General features: G+C 54.1%; 1 protein-coding gene across 1 annotated transcript in view; it reads right to left on the bottom strand.

The window, feature by feature from the left end:
* Positions 1 to 1371: 1371 nt before the first annotated feature.
* CDC42BPB (CDC42 binding protein kinase beta) overlaps positions 1372 to 19343 on the bottom strand; it is a 106476-nt gene continuing 88504 nt past the window's right edge. Inside the window, exons 24-37 of the mRNA XM_055303602.1 lie at positions 18728 to 18833; positions 17668 to 17804; positions 17310 to 17449; positions 16062 to 16143; positions 14789 to 15005; positions 14543 to 14605; positions 12704 to 13300; positions 9955 to 10052; positions 9780 to 9864; positions 9554 to 9671; positions 9327 to 9444; positions 8726 to 8831; positions 8550 to 8620; positions 1372 to 2798 (exon numbers count right to left, since the gene is read on the bottom strand). Coding sequence (XP_055159577.1) covers positions 2667 to 2798; positions 8550 to 8620; positions 8726 to 8831; positions 9327 to 9444; positions 9554 to 9671; positions 9780 to 9864; positions 9955 to 10052; positions 12704 to 13300; positions 14543 to 14605; positions 14789 to 15005; positions 16062 to 16143; positions 17310 to 17449; positions 17668 to 17804; positions 18728 to 18833 — 2070 coding nt within the window. The 3' untranslated portion in view covers positions 1372 to 2666. The remainder of the gene's footprint in view (positions 2799 to 8549; positions 8621 to 8725; positions 8832 to 9326; positions 9445 to 9553; positions 9672 to 9779; positions 9865 to 9954; positions 10053 to 12703; positions 13301 to 14542; positions 14606 to 14788; positions 15006 to 16061; positions 16144 to 17309; positions 17450 to 17667; positions 17805 to 18727; positions 18834 to 19343) is intronic.

Raw genomic sequence — 19343 nt, 5'->3', positions numbered from 1 at the left:
CACGGCGGGCCGGGCCCCTTCTGCGGGGGCTGTGGTTGGGGAGCGGGCAGCAGCGAGGAGGCTCACACGGCTGCGGCTGCGTGTGACGCGAACGGGCGGGTGCTCCGCTGAACCGTCGGAGACATCCTGCTGCGTCAGGTGCACCCGGGCCTGGAGGCGTCGCCGGCGCCCCGGGGTCAGTCCTCCGGGGGCTCCTGCCGGGTGGATGGATGTGTTTGGTGGCTTTCCAGTTCCCGGCACCAGGAGCTGGGCTCCTGCCGGCTGGCGTCCCGTCGGCGATGCCCACCGTGGTGTGTGGCGTCCCACTGTGAACGCCATGCTTGTGCTACGACAGCTCTTCCACTTTAGGACAGCCGACACCTGCGCGTCTGTCATTCAGCCTAGCGACAGGCACCGACGGGCACCGGGTTCGACAGCCCGGCCCAGATCCCGGCTCTGCGCCCCGGCCAGCCGCTCACCGAGCACGGGCCGTGCTCCTTGATGGGTTTTCCCAGCTGATGCGACTGAACTTGGGTTCTGAAGGGCTCCAGCCGCGCCCTGCGTGGTCACTGCTGCTGACACCCTGGTCCCCTTTCAGCAGGTGGGAGGAGTGCCATCTGTCCCCCATGCCGGGGGTGGTGTGACTTGCCAAGGCAAGGGGAGCAGATGGGGTGTAGGATGTGCATCAGGAGCGGGGCCGCGGGGCATCCCTGCCCGGTGCTGGGCTGGCTGCTCTCCAGGCCCTACCGCATCTTCAAACCATCGCCCTTGTTCCACCAGGAACTTGCCTGGGGGAGGGAGGGTCTTCTCAGGGTGAATACAGGCCCGCCCCCCCCCCCTCCTGGAGATTGGCCCGCCCCACCGTGGCCTTCCCTGCTGATCCAGGCGGTCCTCTGGCTTCCCAACTGGAGGTCACAGCTTCTCTGGGGGAGTGGGGGTGGGGCTCTTGCTCCGCCCTGCAGGGGGGGGTCTCCTGGGTGCCCACTGGCCTGGCCCTGCCTGGGGCCCCAGAGGCTTCTACTCCTCTCAGGTTGGAACCCTAAGCCTCCTGCTGTGGCTGGCTGGCGGAGGCCTGGCAGGAGCCCGTGGCCGGCCGGCCCCTCTCTCCACAGTGGCCCAAGCCCACCTCTGCCTACCATGTCAGGGTGAACCCCCAGGCATATCCCCATTGCAGCCTCTGCGGGGGGGAGGGGGCAGAGTCCTACTCTGGGAACCAGTTCCTGCCACGTGAAGGAACCCCCTCCCCGTCAGCGAGCAAATGACAAAGAGCGGCTGCAACCGGTACAACAGCTCCCTCATTGCCTTTTGGGGAGGGGTTTCCGGCACCGGTGCTACCGGGAGACCCAGACACATGCAGGGTGACAAGTCATCACATTCAGACGAACCACTGAGAACTTTAAAACTGCTGTCTTCTGCTTTATTGGCAGGTAAATTGTTCAAAAATGTTCTCACGATTCAATAATTACAAAGACTCAGACTTACATTAAAAAAGTAAAAACCAGAACCCCCAGCAGGTGCCGGCCCCAGCAGAAGGCCCGGGGGGCGGGAGGGCAGCAGGTGCCGGGTGTGTGACACGCACAGGCAGACCGCGGTGCCCACATCACTCAGTGCCGACTCAAGGTAAGTGCACGTCTTCAACAGCGCCGCCAACGACGTTGACCAGCGGGAGGGCAGGGAAGAGCCTGTCCGGGGCCGAAGACAAGTGGTGTTTGCCGGCCAGTTAACCCTAAGCCTTTCCCGGGACAGGCCCCAAACCTGATTACTCACACAGCAGCAAGGAGGGGAGAGTAAATCCACGGGCAGAGCCAATGTGCAGGAGTGTGTCGGGCGAGTCTATATGATGCATTCGGGCACTAATCACAGGGCTCCATGCAGGGGCGGGGCGGCGGGGGTGGCGCTCGCAGCGGGGCTCCGGGGGCGCTGGCCGCCTCCGCCTGGCAGGCCTCGGGACCCGGCTGCAGCTCGACACGTCCCGCCTTCACGGTGAGGCAGAAGCTGTGGGAGCGCGTGGACTTCACAGTAGTAGACACAGGTGACACTTGATGGCTGTGACCGGGAACGGCCTAACGCACACACGGGACCAGGGCAGGTGTCGCTCACCGGGGGCCTCCGTCCATGGCTACACGGTCGGCAGAGGGTCTTCCGCAGCTGACTGTAATGGCTACGTGAATAAAAGGCCACCGACTAACCTCCGCTTTCCTGTCTTGAAAATTCTAGTGACACTGGGACTGAAACACAACTTCCTACTATTCTAAGGTCCTAGGAAACAGTTTCAGGAAACAGGGAACAGGCTTGTCCGTGAGGCTGCGTCCGAGCTGTCTGCTTCTGTAGCGGAGCGGCACCGGGCCTCCTGGGTTTCTGCGGGGCAGACCGGCCTCCGCAGGGCCCCACGTGCCCCGGCAGCTCGTTCCGGGAGGGGAGGGGGGGGCTATGTGCTGGTCCTTCATGTGCAAACGGAACAGTGCTGTCCCACAGCTGTGCAGATGAGTGGGTCTGGCCTACCACCACAGACCATGCGGCAGAAAACTGATCATTATTATAATAAAGATTTGCTTTATCTCCATATCTACAAATTGAGTCTACATTTGCTTGGACAACACTGGCGGGTCAGCTCGGTCTTGGCACTGACAATCGAGGCCACCCCCAGCTCCCTGGCCCCACAGCGGTGAGGCGGGAGGCTGGCGGCTTCAGGCGTCGTAGGCTGGCTGTTCCAGGCCTTCGAGGGGGAGCTGGCTCCTATGCGGCGAGTTGGGGCTTGGGGGGCCACTGGGGTTGGAGCTGTTCGACGGAGTCGAGTGTTTGGTCGAATCCGAGTCTGGCTGTTAACACAGAGGAGGGGGACAGCGTAAGAACCCGTCGCCCTGGGCCGGGGGGAGGCCGTGAGACGTGGACATTTGCGGGGGAAAGCCTGGGCAGCTGCTGTCTCCTTTCCTGTCACGACAGCACTCCCTACAAGCATTCCACAGGCTCCTGAAGCTCGCTGGTGAAGAGCTCATAGAATGAAGCCCAACCCCGAACCCACAAATAACTCAGTAATTATAGTTACAAAGAGGAACGAGCGAGTCTGCAGTGAAGAGACCAGACCGTCTGGAGTCCCTCACGGCCCCCTTCATGAGCTCTCTTAACGTGATGAAGCGTGTCTGTGGAAAACCCAGAACTCACTTCAGCCTCAACGGTGCAGTCACAACTTTCCCCCTAGGATGGGGCCCAAACAAGGGTGCCCGCTTTCACCCCTGCTGGAGCTCAACACAGGAATAAACGTCACCAAGGAGCTGAAGCATCTGTCCACTGAACTACAGAGCACTGCTGACAGAAATTAAAGATGGTCTAAGTAAGCGGACCGGCACCTCAGCTTCCCGGATCAGGACGGCAACGCTCCCCCTGAAGCAATCCACAGACTCCATGCCATCACTGCCAAAATTCCCCTGGCGCTCTCTTCCAGAAATGGAAAAAGCAGTCCTCGAATTCATATAAAATTGTAAAGGGCCCAGAGTAGTCAGAACAATACTAAGGAAAAAACTGGGAGGAATCACACTTCCCAAACATACTCCTTCAAAATGTACTAAAAAGCCAACGGTACTCCAAACAGGGAGGTGGGTATTAGCATAGACCAGTGGAACAGAGCTGAGAGTCTAGAAATAAATCTACACAACCATGGTCACTGGTCTTTGACACGGCTGCCAAGACTACCCAACGAGGGAAAGGAGTGCCAGATATCCACCCTTACAACATATGAAAAGTAACTCAAGGTGGATCAATGACCTAAATATAAGGCTAAAACCATAAAATTCATAGAAGAAAATAAATTTTCATGAGTTTGGGTTCAGCAATGAATTCTCAGATATGACCTCAAAAGCACAACCAACAAAAGAAATAAAATTAGGTATCACCCAAATTAGAGGCATCAAAGGACATGAAGAAGAATGTGAAAACACAACCCATAGCACGGGAGGAAGTATCTGCACATCACATAAGGGTCAAGTATCCAGATGACATAACACACTCTTCAACCCAGTAACAGACAACTCAATTTAAAATAACGGGCAAAAGACTAGACATTTCTCCAAAGGTACAGACGCAGCCAACAAGTACATGAAAACGATGCTTGGCATTAGTGGTCATTGGAGAAATGCACATCGAAACCACAGTGACATATGGTAATGTCACCCACTAGGATGGGTCAAAACAAAACAAAACAAAACAACAAGGGAAAGTAAGAATAAGTGTTGACAGGATGTGGAGAGAAGCTTCACCTTCACACCTTGCTGGCGGGAGTGGGAAACGGTACAGATGTCGTGGAAAACAACCTGATGGTTTCTCAAAAAGTTAAACATATTCCACCGCGAGGCACACAGGAAGTGAAGACAGGTGATTGCTCGAATGCCCGAACACACATGTTCACATCAGCACGACCCCTGACAGCCAGAGGTAGAGACAGCTCCTTGTCCACCAGGGTGCTAATGCGCACACAAAATGCGGTACGTCTACACAGGGGAACATGTGGCAACAAACAGGAAGCACCGATGACACCTGAAGACCTTACGCTAAGTGAACAGAACAGGCCAGACACAAAAGGCCGTGTAGTATACGCTTCTGTCCACACGGACATCCACGGCGGATAAGTCCACAGAGAGCGCAAAGATCTGTGGTTGCCATGGGCTGGGGAAAGGGGAGTGGGAGATGCTTGGGGAGGGCGGTGTGGTGGTGGAGGCTGGGGGGTGATGGATTTACTTTCATCTTTATTTTTAATTTTTTAAAAGATTATTTATTTATGATAGACATAGAGAGAGAGAGAGAGAGAGAGAGAGAGAGAGGCACAGAGACACAGGAGGAGGGAGAAGCAGGCTCCATGCCGGGAGCCTGACGTGGGACTCGATCCTGGGACTCCAGGATCACACCCTGGGCCAAAGGCAGGTGCCAAACCACTGAGCCACCCAGGGATGCCCTACTTTCATCTTTAGCTCGTGGTTGCACAACTCTGAATTGTTCACTTTAGAATGACTGCTTTATGTGACGTGAACCCCAGTTACATAAATCCAGGGCGTGAACACACAAGATCAGTGCAGGACAACCCCAGGCACTCTGTGGAATCCCCGGAGGACACCGTGTCCTCTGCGCAGTATTCCAGGCTGAGACGAGGGAATGTTGGATGAAGATGGAGGACATGATCCAGGGTCAGGGGGACTAAAGAGATGCGGTGGGTGGAGACACAGAGAGAAGTAGCCCATGCACACCATGGACCACGGCCGGGTTCCTGCTCTCAGGAAAAGGGGCCTGGTCTGTCCTGCCTACTGCGCATGCACATGCTCACACGCACTCATTTGCTAGCCCTGGGGAGAAGTGGGTGGCAGGGAGGGCACTACGGGGACCTTTCAGTGTTTTCCAATTCAAAATATCAGATAAGCCTTGACCGAGGGACATTCTGAAAGAGAACGGTACTTTTCCTAAACAAATTCAATGTCATGAAAGATAAAAAAAAAAAAGTCTAGAGACAGCACTATGGAACGCAATGCATGATCCTTAGCTGGCTTCTGGGTTTAAGAACAGCCGGGACCTGAGGGCCAGCAGTCCCTGGGGCGGACATCAAGGTGCGACAGGAGCCCCGCGATCGGGGAAGAGGCGCCTGCGCCCTCAGGAGATGCACAGAGAACTGGATTAGGGTGCTGTGATGTTGCAAATTCCTTTCTGCTGGGTCTTCCCCCAAAACCAGGGAGAAGCAGGTTAGGTAAAGCTCACATGGGATGTTCATGCAGTATTCTTGCAACTTTTCTGGAGGTTTGAGATTTTCAAAACGTGTGGTTGAGGAGAAAAAAGTAAAATAAGAGAAAAAACCAAGACCTGCCTCTGGAGCCATCAATCTTAGACAGTTCTAAGGGCATTCTATGAAACCTTCCAGGAAAGAAAATCGATATACCACGGCCACTACAAGATGCAGACCTCCTCAGAGTTGAGGCTAGCCCAGCTCTGAGGACAAAGGTGGCCACGCAGAGCACAGAGCACACAATCAACACCACAATCCCAAGCCGAATCTCAGTGTGCTCAAGTGGTAAAATAGCACATCACAACCGAGGGAGATTTACTCTCAGGAGGTTGAGGACGTCCACTCCAACATGAAGAGGCTGGGGAGAAAACCCACGAAGGTGGTCACTGTGGAAACCGTAGACGGAAGCATCTGATTAACATAACATCCATCACTCCGTCGTTACTTGAAAAAGCTCTTCCTGAGCAAGGAGGGGAAAACCACTTCCCAGCCAGGGGAGAGGTGCCCGCCAGGAAGCACAGTTGGCGTGAGTCTTAGTGGAGCTGGGTGGACACAGAGCCCATGCCGTTGGTGACCGAAACCTCCGCTCTCAGGAGCCCCAGCCAGTGTGCTGAGCGAGGCAACACCCACCTCTGCACCCGTACCCCCACCCCTTCCCAGGCTCAGAGACACAGAACTCTAAGGCCATCAACCAAATATGAGTGCCAATCAGAATTCAGCAAGGTAGGGGATCCCTCGGTGGCTCAGCGGTTTGGCGCCTGCCTTTGGCCCAGGGCGCGATCCTGGAGTCCCGGGATCGAGTCCTGCATCAGGCTCCTGGCATGGAGCCTGCTTCTCCCTCCTCCTGTGTCTCTGCCTCTCTCTATCATAAATAAATAAATAAATCTTAAAAAAAAAAAAAAAAAGGAATTCAGCAAGGTAGCTAGACACCGAACAGTCCAAAGTCACCCACTTGTAGAGACACCAGCAGTGACCCCCAGGGATGTAATGAAAGATCACAGTCTAGTCACAACGGCAACAAAACCCTTCAAATTCTTAAGAATAACTTACCACAAACACGCACTCCCTGTAGGAGGGAAACCATCAACTGGAGAGACACCCAATGTTCCCATAAAGGAAAAGTCAAGATAATGGATATCCCCGAAATTAATCTGTGAACTTAATGTAATCCCAATGAGAGGCTCAACACAATTTTTACTTTTTTACTGTGAAGCCAACAAGCCAGTTTAAAAATTTATTTGTAGAGGGGCACCTGGCTAGCTCAGTTGCATGAGCATGTGACTCTTGATCCCAGGGTCATGGGTTCGAGTCCCACACTGGATGCAGCTGTTATTTAATAAATATACTTAGAAGAAACAAAGTTCATTACAGAAAATAAAAACAGCTAAGAAACGGTTATTAAAGAGAGAACAAAGAGATATGCTTTGCCCAATCTGCCACAGGCGGCATGGACGCTGATGAAGGAAAAGAATCCATCCACTGGTGGATGGGCTGTCTAGAAGTAGAAACAGGTGAACAAAGGAGTTGAACATATATAATAAAGACAACATTTCAAATTGGAGAAACATAAATGGCACAGGGCCAGGGTGCCATCCACTTCCAAAAGAAATAAATTCAGGTGCTTGCCTACAAACACGCACTCGGTCAGGGCACTCTCTCTCACTGACCAACATCACGATGGCACGACGACACACCAAGGAACCCTGCCAAACTCCCAAGGAGACCATAAGAGAATGTTTACTCAGCTGAGAAAGACTGGACTGCGTGAGAATTAGCACCTGCAGCGGATTGTGTTCACAGTGAGAAGAGAGCTCCTATGCACCAGTGAGCAGGGTGAGGGTGTGCAGCGGGTCCTGGAGGAAGAAATGGCCGGCCCCATGCTGGGAATGAGCATGGACCTCTGAGAGCCAGGAACACGTGAGGGAAGACCTTCTGTGTTTGCCATTCATTCAGCCCCACACATGTGCATGCAGGCCTAGCCCCGGGCGGGGTCCCAGGGACAACAGGGCAGGCGAGCAAGCCCCCGAGGGCACGAAGACTGGCGAGCACGGGCTCCTGCACTGCCCTCACTACCGTCTCGCAGAGGCGTGCTTCAGTGTGCACAAAGATGCTGCCTGCCACGGCAGGGCCCGGAACACCCTAAGAACCCCCCGAGCCACACTGGCCCCACACACTGATCCTGAGCGGCCATCAGAGCAACAGGGGAGAGAGACTGACGTGGAAGGCTCTTCAAGATGCACAAGGCCATCTGAACATATAGAAGTACACGGAGAAGTCTAGAAGAGAGAAGTTTGCTGGACTTTTGTTGGAAAGGCTTTCATTTCTCAGTCACACAGCAGGGTGGCCCTCACCCATCAGCACCCAGGGGTCTTGTGCCTGCCATCCCTGCTCAGGGCAGCCACCTATGCCTGGAGGGGCCCGGGACTCGGGAGTAAAGCCCAGAAAGAGGCCTGGCTGCAGAGGCCTAGGTCTGATGGAAGAGCCTGCTGCTCAGGCCATTACCCAGAAATGGGAATCCACACCTTTCTCCCAGCAGACTCATGTTCACAGAGCCCATGCTGTCCTACTGCTCCTTCAGCACAGCCCGGCAAAGTCACGAGGCGGGAACCCCAGAGGCGGTGGTGATAAGCACTCAGGCCCGCCCATCACCAGGCTGCTCTTCTTTCTGCAGTGGTGGCGAAATTGCACCCCTATTGCCCCTTTCCCGAGCCTGCTGTGCCCCATGTGGCTGTTCCATCACCACTGATTCTCCTCCACGTGAAGAGCTGCAGACACTCAGGTGGCGTCCCTGTAAGGAGGCAAATCTTACCTCTTTGTCAAAGTCCTGGTCGGGGTCGGACATACTCCTCAGAGGCACAGCCACCCCAGGCTCTGGCCCACCTATGGAATGAGAACAGCCATCATCTTAGGGAAAAGAGTCCAGAGCTGAACTGAAATCCCGGAGTCCCAGCAGGCCAGGTCCCCACCCCTGGACATCCTTGGTACCTGATGAGGGCCACGAGATGTAGGGCTTGTTCCTGGGCACAGGCTGCCGGGACAGACTGGGGGGAGCAGGGCCAGGCCTTTCCTCCTGAGAGGGGGGCACGGCGCTCTGGGTGGAGAGAAGGGTGGTGAGCACACTTGGGGTGCCCGGGCTGGGAATGCAGGCTGACTCCGGGGCAGAACCACGTTGAGTCCCAGCCCAGCAGGTAGGCCAAATGCAAAGTGGGCGCCACAGAACACAGCCAAGGGCCTGGAACCTTGCTCCCTGGACAGTGCGCCAGGCCAATTTTGAGCTAAGAATTGGGAATTAACAATTTTAGGTCAAGTAAAATTCTATTTCATATTTTGACAGCTAGTTTCCTTACAAAATACTAAGAGCCTGAAATGGTGACATACACCAAAGAAGTATAAATGCACAAATGTATTTGTGTTTACAAATACACAAATAGATACCGAGCCCCTGGGAGTGGCTGTGGGGCCCGCTAAGGCAGTAAGGAGCCGCGGGTGAAGGAGGTGCCATGGAGACAAGGTCATGCAGCAGGTGCTGCGGGTCTGCTCAGCTCTGCCCCCACCCGCCCTCCCCTGTCTTGTCCCAGGAGCTCACCAGAGGCAAGTCCATGAGCACCTGCATCCCATCACCCGGGCCCATGTGGGCCACGTGGTTGAAGTTGGTTGGGTTGGATATCATTTTGGATCTCAGTTCCGGGTCTCTAAGCATCTCTCTGAGGGAAAGAAAAGTATTTTTGAGATTCACAAATATGTCAAAATCTTTCCAGCTCTCACACATCCCTCCTGAGCGAGGCCGAGCCGGGCCAGGGATTTCACTCTTACCGCCGCTGCTGCAGCCTCTCCTCCTCTGGCACCTTGAAGACAAAGCGCCTCTTGCTTCTGGTCCGAAGCATCTGCTTCTTGCTGTTATCAGACGTGTCGGGCACGTTGAGGACCGTTCCTATAGGCGTGCAGAATGGTGCCAGTGGTTTCACGTGGCCCTCGTGTTGGTGACACCCAGGCCCTGCCTACCCCCTCCCTTCTCTGCCACCTGCTGAGAAAGTCTTACCAGAGAACTTGCTCTTGAAGTAGATGAGGCGGGGAGGCTCGCAGTTGAGGAGGTTGAGGGTGCCCTCAGAGTTCAGCGGTCTTATCTGTGTAGGACAGCAGAGAGGGAAGAAGGGTAGCCACATGGCTGGTGGCAGGGTGGGAGGGGGCCAGCCACACCACCCTGGGGGCCTTACCCTCCGCAGGCCGATGGTCTGGACCCACTCCATGGTGCGCACATCAAAAACGTCCACGCCGTACTCGCTGTACACCGTGACGTGAGAGGGGCTGCAACCTAGCGCAGACGGAGCGAAGCCAGGTGAGAGACTGATGCCCCCTGTCCCAGACCACCCTGGAGGGTGGTGGTGAGGCCCCAATACCTGGGAATGTGAGAAAGTGCAAGGGGGACCACGCACCCTCAGCTTAGGGGTTACAACCATTCAAGGGGGGAGATACTCTCACATTGGTGCTCTAGGAAAGAAACCTTTGCTTTAAATTTCATACAAACCTACCACGTTTAAATGCTTTACTGTCCCCTCTAACTCAGCAGCATTTTAAACACCACGTTACAGATGCCAAGGAGGGTCTGTTTAAAAAGTTAGCTTTTTCATTTAGTTTTCTTATACAATTACTGCAAAAACAACTGCCTCAGGCTCAATGCATCTGAAATTTAGGTAAGGGCCGGGCGTTGTTTTGAGGCAAGTTCCTTTAAAAGATGCCAGAAAGTCAGGTTCCTGAGTCAGTATTTAAAATCTCCAAACAGAATTGCCGTTTAGCTCTGGGGCAACAATCTTGCCTGTCTACACCCCCACCTACTAGGCGAACCCACCAGCTTTCTATGAAATCGGTCCTTCGGGGTGTTTGCAGGCAGCCCTTCGGTAGTCTGAACACACCTGGGATGGTAACCAGCTTCCTGCGATGAGCCCTGTAGCGGGGCCATTCCTCCTGGTCCTGAGTGATGGGACACACCCAGGACTGCCGGCCCAGCTGGCATTTGAAGTTTCAGGGTACAGTCCCCACCTTTAGAACTGCAGTAAAACTATCTGAACTGTGGGAAAGAAAGCAGGCCACAGAAGAGGGTCTGCTGGGGATGGCGAGGCAGGCTCGAGGTGCACCGTGGCATCCCCAGTGCCATCCTGCAGCCGTGCAGAGCCACGCAGATGGCACGGCTCAGTCTCTGCTCCGGGTCCTTCTGCCATCCAGGGTTCACTTAAAACTTCGTGTCACGCGTCACTAACCGAAGATGAACTTTTGATGTGTTGCTGTCAAATTCCCAATGGGCTGTGTGGCCAGCCCTTCTCTTTTAAATACAAAAAGGAAAATAAAACAGGGTTTAGGAAGTGGCTGAGATGCTGGAACTAGCCAGCAGGCCATCACAGAAGTGACACACCAGAAAAACTTTCTCAAGTGACTTTCAGAGGCTCCTGGGGCAGCTCCTCTTACTTGGGAATATGTGGGGCTTCCTTTGCAAGGAGCCAAGGAGAGAGCTGGGTGTGTGGCTTGCTAATAAAGTGATAAACTGAAATGTCCAGTCTAAAGAAAAATGTGAATTAAAACATCAGTGCCAGTGGCGAGAGGATGGGCTGGCGAGCCTGGCAGATCCGTGGTTGAGCCCGGCTCTGCCGTGTCCTCTGCACAGCCCTCTGTCCCTGGCACAGCAGGACTGCGCCTCCCTCTGTGACCAGGGACAGGTAACACACACAAATGCTCAGCACGGGCATGGGACAAGGAGGCAACAGAGTTTTAGTTCTGCAGCCTGAACGTTAGTTACTTATTTTTCGCCAGCTCTAAAGCTGATTTGGTGTCTGTACTGTGCACAAGGGAGCAAAACGGCCACGAAGGTGGAGCGAGAACTGGAAAGGGCACACACGGGAGCATCAGGTATCCATGCCAGTCACACAGCCAGGATGCTGAAATATTACGCTCAGTGACCTTTCCACAACAACTTTTCAAAAACCTAGGTTTCAGGAGGAAAAGAGCCCGACAGACAGGCATCTGCCCGTGCGGAGGATAGGGCGCGCAGAGGCACGTCAGGGAGTGTCCCGGCAGTAGGCCCTGGCCCGCCGCCACCGCCTGCCTCTGCTGCAGGCTGACCCAGCCAGGCAATGTGCAGCGAGGCCCTGCATCCTGGACCCAACACACTCTGCCAACTCGGCGTGGCCAGCAATGAGGCACCCACAACATGGTCCTTTAAGGTAATTAAGGAAAATATGACCCCCACCTGCCACCCCGTCCCCAACCCCCATCAGCTCAAAATCAGCATGTCCCTGCAACCCTTCTAATTCCTCTCTGCTCTGTCTGCCCTGCTGCCTCACCGGCTCGAGATACATCAAGCAGGTGGACTCTGAGGCGTAGTGTCTGCTCAGAGCGACCACACAGCAGGCTAGGTGGGAAGTGCCCCCACGGAGCTGAGTCTGGGCCCTGACGCTCCAGGCTCAGGTCTTAATGACTCCTGTCTGGGGACCCCCGTGCCACAGAAAGCCACTGAAACTAGGTGAACAAAAGGACACACCTCCTGGCACTTCCAGGGACAAGGTTGGTCCCAGCAGGAACTTTACCCTGCACACTGGAGCATAATTTTCTGGCTACCAAGACCTACTTTAGTTTGTTTGGGTTACCGTATGAGCTTATAAATTATGCCCACCGGGGTTCTTCAGGTGAGGGGCCCCTGCAAAGCTCTCATGCTCTGGGAGAGAAAGGCACCGCGGGCAGGAGGCTGGCATGAGAGGGAAGCCCACCTCAGCTCCCCTTCTTGTGGCTGGACCGAGACGTGGTTTTGGGACCACATCTCCTCTTCAAGAAATGCTTGAAGTCCACCTCTCTAGTGCCTCTCTAACTGCTCTGCTATGGGAACTGAGAGACAAACCAAAGCAAACTAGAACGCATGCTGACTGTCGAGGTGAAGAGCAGCAACAGGGATATGGCAACAGAAAAACATATACATACTACAGGCAACAGGCGCCGCAGGCCACATGAGCTCCTGCATGCGTGACCTCCGACCTTGTGGGTCCACGTACAGTCCCATGTGGCTGAAGCAAAGCAGGTACTCCTCGCTTTTGAGCTCCACAGCACAAAGGGCATCAAAAGACTGCTGTGAGAGGAACGTAAGCGAGGGGTCATTGGGATTTACCAGGGTTAGAGCCTGCCCGTCCCCCTGGGGGCTCAGCAGAGAGAACCCAGAAGGGTAGCCAACACAGAGCTTGTCCTTGAGTGCGGCCATCCACTGCACAGTGCCAGGGGCCACGATTTCATTGACCTTCCTGTGGAAAGGCCTAGTTCTCTGGACCTCATAGCAGAGGACCAGCCGTTTCACAGCCGCAAACAGGCAGGTGGAAGAGCTCTTCCTCAGTGTCGCAGTTGCTATGAGCTGGCAGCCTTTTGTTTCTGGAAGCTTGATGTCAACGTTGCTTTCTGCCCCATCGAAGGCAGACCACGGACAGAGATGGACGTGGTGGTTCCGGCCGCAGAGGAGGACGGCGACTTTCTCTTTGGGAGCAAGCTCAATCTGGTAGACTTTCTTGTAGTCAGCAACACGGACAATCACTGCAGAAATGGAACACCGGGATCTCACAGCAGCTCACAAGCATCTGCCCAAGTGTCCCAGGAATCTCCCCCATCGGCTCCCTTCCCACGAATAGGCTCTAGAACGCTCCTCCACCCCGGCCAACATGTCCTGTAGACACGAGGGCAGCACCCTCCTTCAGAAGCCCCCATTCTCACATTCCTGCCCCCGCCTCCGCAGTACCAGGGCCACCCGGCTGGGAGAAGCCAAGCACATTGTGGCCCAGGGGGTGGATCTGGACCTCATTCCAGCTCATCCCTGAAAACAAGAACCCTAGGCTGCATTTGGGGAACAAAGGCCTGGCTCCAACCTCACTGGGCCCTCAGATAAACTCTCTGAAAGCATGTGACCACCTCACTGAGCCCCCAAATTAACCCAATTATCCCCAATACCCTAACTGCATTAAGGACTCTCTGAGGGATCCCTGGGTGGCGCAGCGGTTTGGCGCCTGCCTTTGGCCCGGGACACGATCCTGGAGACCCGGGATCGAATCCCACGTCGGGCTCCCAGTGCATGGAGCCTGCTTCTCCCTCTGCCTGTCTCTGCCTCTCTGTCTCTCTTTGTGTGACTATCATGAATAAATAAATAAAATCTTAAAAAAAAAAAAAAAAAAAAAAGGACTCTCTGAGCAAAGCCCTTGGTCTGGAACCTGTGGGACCAATGGCCCCCAGTGGGCTGGCAGTGGCCACCCCTGGAAGGGACACACAAGCACACCGGGCTCAGAGAGGGAAAGCTGCCCAGCATGGAGCAGCTCCTTCTTTGCATTTTCTTGCTGGGGAGAATGAAATGTCAAACTTGGAAGCAAAGGAAGAAAAGTTTCAGGAAGACCCCAGGACATTGAGGAATGTAAACGATCCTCCTTTTAGGAAGCTCTCCGGGCCCCTGACTCTCTAACTCAACCATCCTGGAGGCGGGCTCAGCAAGCGCAGTAAGCAGCGTGGCATCCCCACCCGCAGTACAGGTCTCTGTGCTCTGTCGGGCCCGTGAGTAGGGCCCTGCCCCAGTGTGGAGGCACCGCGGCCACCCCACACACATATGCTGAAAGTCTGCCCCTTATCTGGGGCAAATCATGTTCCTCAGCTGTTTGCCTTTCCCCTTACTGACGTACTTTACACATCACCAACTGTGTCCTAGCCCTTGCAGGCTGGCAGGCTTCTACTACGCATCCTGCACCCGTCTGGGTGAACAGGGAGGTTCATGAACCCGCACCCCTGTGCACTCACCATCCCGGGTCACCTCTATGACATAAAGCCCTTCTTCTAGGCCGACTGCAATCCTGTCCCCATCTGTCAAGGCAGAGGAGTAAGAACAACATGACGTCAGTACCGGCGGCACACACCGTTTGCTTCTCATGGCAGATGCAGGAACTAAAGTCAAGGGACACCACCACCGCGGCCTTGGTCTGAGTTCAGTTCAGCCAACACAGGCACACGGCACCCTCTGACACCCTCTGCGTTGAGAGCACGCACCCACGACGGCGGCGCTCAGGACGGCCTTGATGAGAGGCAGCGTGCTGTCGTAAGCTTCTTGTGGAATGTGCACCACCTGGTTCCTCAAGCGGTTCTTGTGAAGGATCGACTGCAGTCCTTCTAGAATCCCAACCCACTTCCTCTTTTCGTTCTCATTTTCTGTCAGAATGAGCAGTGAGCTGGTCTTAGAAGGTGTCCCTAAGAGAGAGGCTGTCACCTTCATGACAGACAAAGAGAAGAACCATAAGACAACCAAACCACAGCAAACAGGCCCACAGCCCAGCCCTGGAGGTGGAGGACAGGAGGACATGCCTCCTGCACTGTGGGGATTCTGGGGTGCCCGCAGAGGCTGCGAGGGCTCTGCTGCCATAAACAGGTGGAGGCACAGTTATAAAGAGATACCCTGCACCCCTTTCTTGTCAGATTTTAGTCAATTCTGTTCTTGGCAACCCTGTGATGTGGTTATCCCATTTTAATCCTGATTTCTTGAATGTTTTTACTAGAATTAAAAACAGATTTTCAGAATATGTGCAGTAAAAATAGGATCTCCCACAAAAACACTCTGCCCAAACATGCTTCCCTGTGAGTGTCACCTGAGCAGGGGAGCAGGAAGCCTGGATGGCGTTAGCTGCTACAGAACGCTCATCTTTTAAGCACACAATGATGGCAACTTTCAGTATCGTACATAAGAGGCACTTTCTGTACAGATAGGTCAGTTAAGGAAAGAGCATTCCTGGATTTCACTTTGTGGTCAGTGAAAATTCTACTGTGTTTATAAAAATTCCCAATGGAGGGGTAGGGGGGTGATCCTTTCCCTAATCCATGATCGCTCAGAGGATTCCTAATGCCATACCATCTAATATGAACTTGTGGACACAATTCTCTATCTTGGCAACAAAACTGCTGCTGGGAAACATCTACTGGCTCCTTCCTGTTTTGCTCCAGTTGAGGACCAGAAGTCCTAGGGAAGGCACATTCCATCTGTAAATGACCACGAGGCACTCGTAACATCAGGTGCGCTGCGACTGGACATACGGAGCAGGTGGGACACAGGATGGAAGGCAGTGCCGGTGAGGCGGGGGAGACAAGGTCCTGGGGAGGAGGGACCTCAACATGAGGGAAGGCAACTGGAGCAAGACAGGAGGTGTGGGGACAGGAGGTCCACTCTGGGTCTGCTAGCACACTGAAATGCTCCAAAGAACTGCTCTATTCTAACCATGAGATTTCTTTTTTAGGATTAACAAAACCTCTCTAAGAAACAAAAAAAGCATACCCTGAATATACACGGGATATCTCGGCGTGAAGCATGTATGACGTCTGAGGCCAGGACCGAGCTCACCGAGAACTCCTCGTCTCTGGTAAGAAACAGAACACCTGGAACATCAGAAAGGAATGTGCACACAGGCCTGTCCCCCACCCCTCTGTGTTACAGATCTCATGAGAAAAGACACTTTCACGGCTCTACGTTCCAGAATATAAGATAGGCCCCTTGCCTGCCCCTGGATAAGAGTGCCTTATGCTGACAAAGCCAACAGACTCGACCCTGCAGGTGTAGTGATGAGGGATGTGAGAGCAAAAGCCTCTTCCCTGAGCCACCCTATTCTGGCCCATGCCAGACGCTTCCAGCTACGGACATATTGCTGATTAGGCCCATATTCGGCTACGATCAAGTGGCTGCTTGTTAATGGCTTCTAAAGAAGGGGACACAACCTGGGCAAACAGCTGCACAAGGCCCATATCTGACACCCTGAATCCTGAGCTCCACCTGACACCACACCCCAGGGCAGCCTGCTGGGGGGCTCTTTGCTACCAGGCCAGGGCCAACCTGTGCCCAGTGACCAACAAGAGGGATCACCTGAGGGATCTGGAAGTGGAGGTGACTCAGCTACATGTCTGTCCCTGACACCATCATCAGGGGCACCCGCTGCAGCCTGCTGTCCTTAGCCCGGGGCAGGTGCCAATGGGCAGACAGGACATCAGGCCCTGTGCTCAGCGTGTGCCTTCTATTAACTGCTTTGATCTTCACAACTAACCTCCGACCAAATGACGAAATCATGCCCATTTTACAAATGGGAAAACACAGAGCTGGACGCTAACCACAGGGTAGCCAGGAGGGAGGGAAGACACTGTGCTGCCTCCATATGTCGGATACTACGAAGGCACGTGATGACAGGTGAAGTGGTGAGGGAGGGCATCATGTGGCAAAGCCCAGGGCTCATTTCTGTTTCACACAGGACGTTCAGATGCTGACTCCTTGGGCCGGGCAGTGTGTTTCTGGAATATCTCCTACCTGTTCTTGGGGCAGGCAATCATCTTAAAATGCCTGTGCCAAATTGCTGAGTGTAAAAATACCCACGCAAGGAAGTTTCTAGTGCACACATCAAGCATCTGTTTTTAGAACTCTGTTGACTAAGGAAGTGAAGGTATAAATGAGGTTAAAGATTACCCAGTAACAAACTCACATTTTGGCTAAAGAGAAGTCACTCAGAACTCACAGAACAGGACAGAACACACGACAGACCTGAGGTCCAGGACCTGGCTGGCGACGACACCAGGCTGGGTGGATTTTCCTTCAGGCAGGTCGTACAGAAAGAGCTTGCAGTCACAGACCACCGCGTAAGCCCGCTGCCATCCTTTCTTCACCCCGGTAGGCTTTGGGACCTACAGTTAACAGTGACCACGTTCCACTGGGCCAGAAAGGCCAGCCGCGGCCTTACTGCCCAGGAGGGGAGGCTTCTGGGACCAGCACAAACTTCACAAAGCCACAAAGGTCACTGTCAAGAACAGTGCGGTGTGACTGTAGGTCATCAGGCCCGAGACAGGGAGAGCAGAGCTGAGGCAAAAGTGTCTGTCCCCACCCAGATCTTTACACGTCCTACCTTGACATAGCCCTTGTAGGCTGTTCCTATGCCTCTCTGCACGTCGACACCGAGTGGCCGCTTGGACTGCTCAGGAGGGATGGGGCACACCTGGGGAGCACTCTCTTTGCAGGACACATGGCAAGCAAATGAGCACACTGGGAAAGTGAAGAAGCACCACAATCAGAACCCGCTTCCTCCAGAACAGAAGCCACCAGAGAGCGTTTGCCACAGAGGAGGCCTCTCGGTCATGCCCACGTGTCATGGGAATGGTCCCAACATCCTGTTTCTGGAACAGTTCCCACAAAGCCCTGGGACTCTGGCACCGAGTTGCTCTGGAGCCTGCCTGTGGGGGCCTTACTGGGGGTGTGGCCGCAGAGCTGCTGCTCCCCCAGGAGCCGTGCCTCACTCCCCATAGCTATGTCCCCAAATTGCCTGCAGAGCAAACCACCTGCAGGCGTGTAACAGGGCAGACATACAGGGGGTCCTAGCAGCCGCTTGGAAGGCCTGCCAGCAAACAAGGAAAAAGGGTTCTACCAGATAGAAACACGCAAAGCTGCTTTTGCAGAGCAATTTCCCGTGACCAGCGGCTGTCACTTGTCATTGTGTGTGAATTCAGTTGGCTGCTCAGTGGTGAGGTGGATAATCACATCACATTGAGGTGGTCACAGCGGCCCATGTGAGTGCAGCACCCAGCACAGGGCAGCAGCACAGCACAGAGGTGGTTACGAGGCCAACAATGACATGAGGAGACAAAATTCTGGTGCTCACCCTCAAATAATGTGACGGTGGAAGAGCATAAAGTTCTATTTACTCTCTGCTCTTCCCGATTTTACAGAAGAACTGGGGATGTTTCATTCTCTAGTAACAACAACCCACAGATAGCCTGGGCCGCCCCCCCGCGCTGGGCTCTCCCGCTGCAGCAAGGATTTTGGACCGTGTCTCCCTAACCTCTACAGAGCGTTTATAAAACTAAAAACAGAGAACCTGCCCTCGGCTAGCTCACCATTAGGCTTCAGCTTCAGCCTCATCTGACTTTGGAATAACGCTCCCCTTGAGATGGCATGCGGCTAACACTCACCCTCGCAGGCGTAGCCCTGCCGGATCAGCCCCACCATCAGGGACGTGCAGTGGCTGCACTGTGTGGGGCTGGAGAAGGATTTGATGCTGAACTGGTGAGCTTTTGGCTGGAGGAGGAAAACCAAGAAGGTAAGATCCAGGCTCTGGGCAGAGACGATCAATCTGCTCGTGATCAAGTTTATAAACTTGGGCATGACCTTGAGAAGCTTCAAATGCGCAATTTCACTCTGAGGTGTATATGCTCCTTCCTGGTGTTAACCAAAGAGTAGAGCTTAACACCCACCTATCGAGCTTGAGCCAGAAAATCAATCAACATGTTTTCTCTGGTGAGTGGTCATGCTACCAAAAACAGCAAGGAGGGCTGGGCAGGGGAACTGTGCCTCCTGGAGGCTCCTGAGCACTGGCCTGGGCCCTCATTTTGGGGTGGGCTGGCACCCAGAGCCATGGTTGCATGTGAGACCAAGAGACACGCAAGAAATGAACTGCAGCCCTGTTCCTAAGTGGAAGGGCCTCTCCACCCCTTGTTGGGAGGGCAGAAGTATCACAACACGATCAATAAGGAAACGAAATGTGAGGTTGAAGAGAGGAGCAGGCTGGAGATGCAGGACGCTGAGTGT

The sequence above is a fragment of the Nyctereutes procyonoides genome, unplaced genomic scaffold (genome assembly GCF_905146905.1).
Source record: "Nyctereutes procyonoides isolate TBG_1078 unplaced genomic scaffold, NYPRO_anot_genome, whole genome shotgun sequence".
Lineage (NCBI taxonomy): Eukaryota > Metazoa > Chordata > Mammalia > Carnivora > Canidae > Nyctereutes > Nyctereutes procyonoides.
The sequence above is the reverse complement of the archived record's forward strand: the minus strand, read 5'-3'. Positions and strand labels throughout refer to the sequence as shown.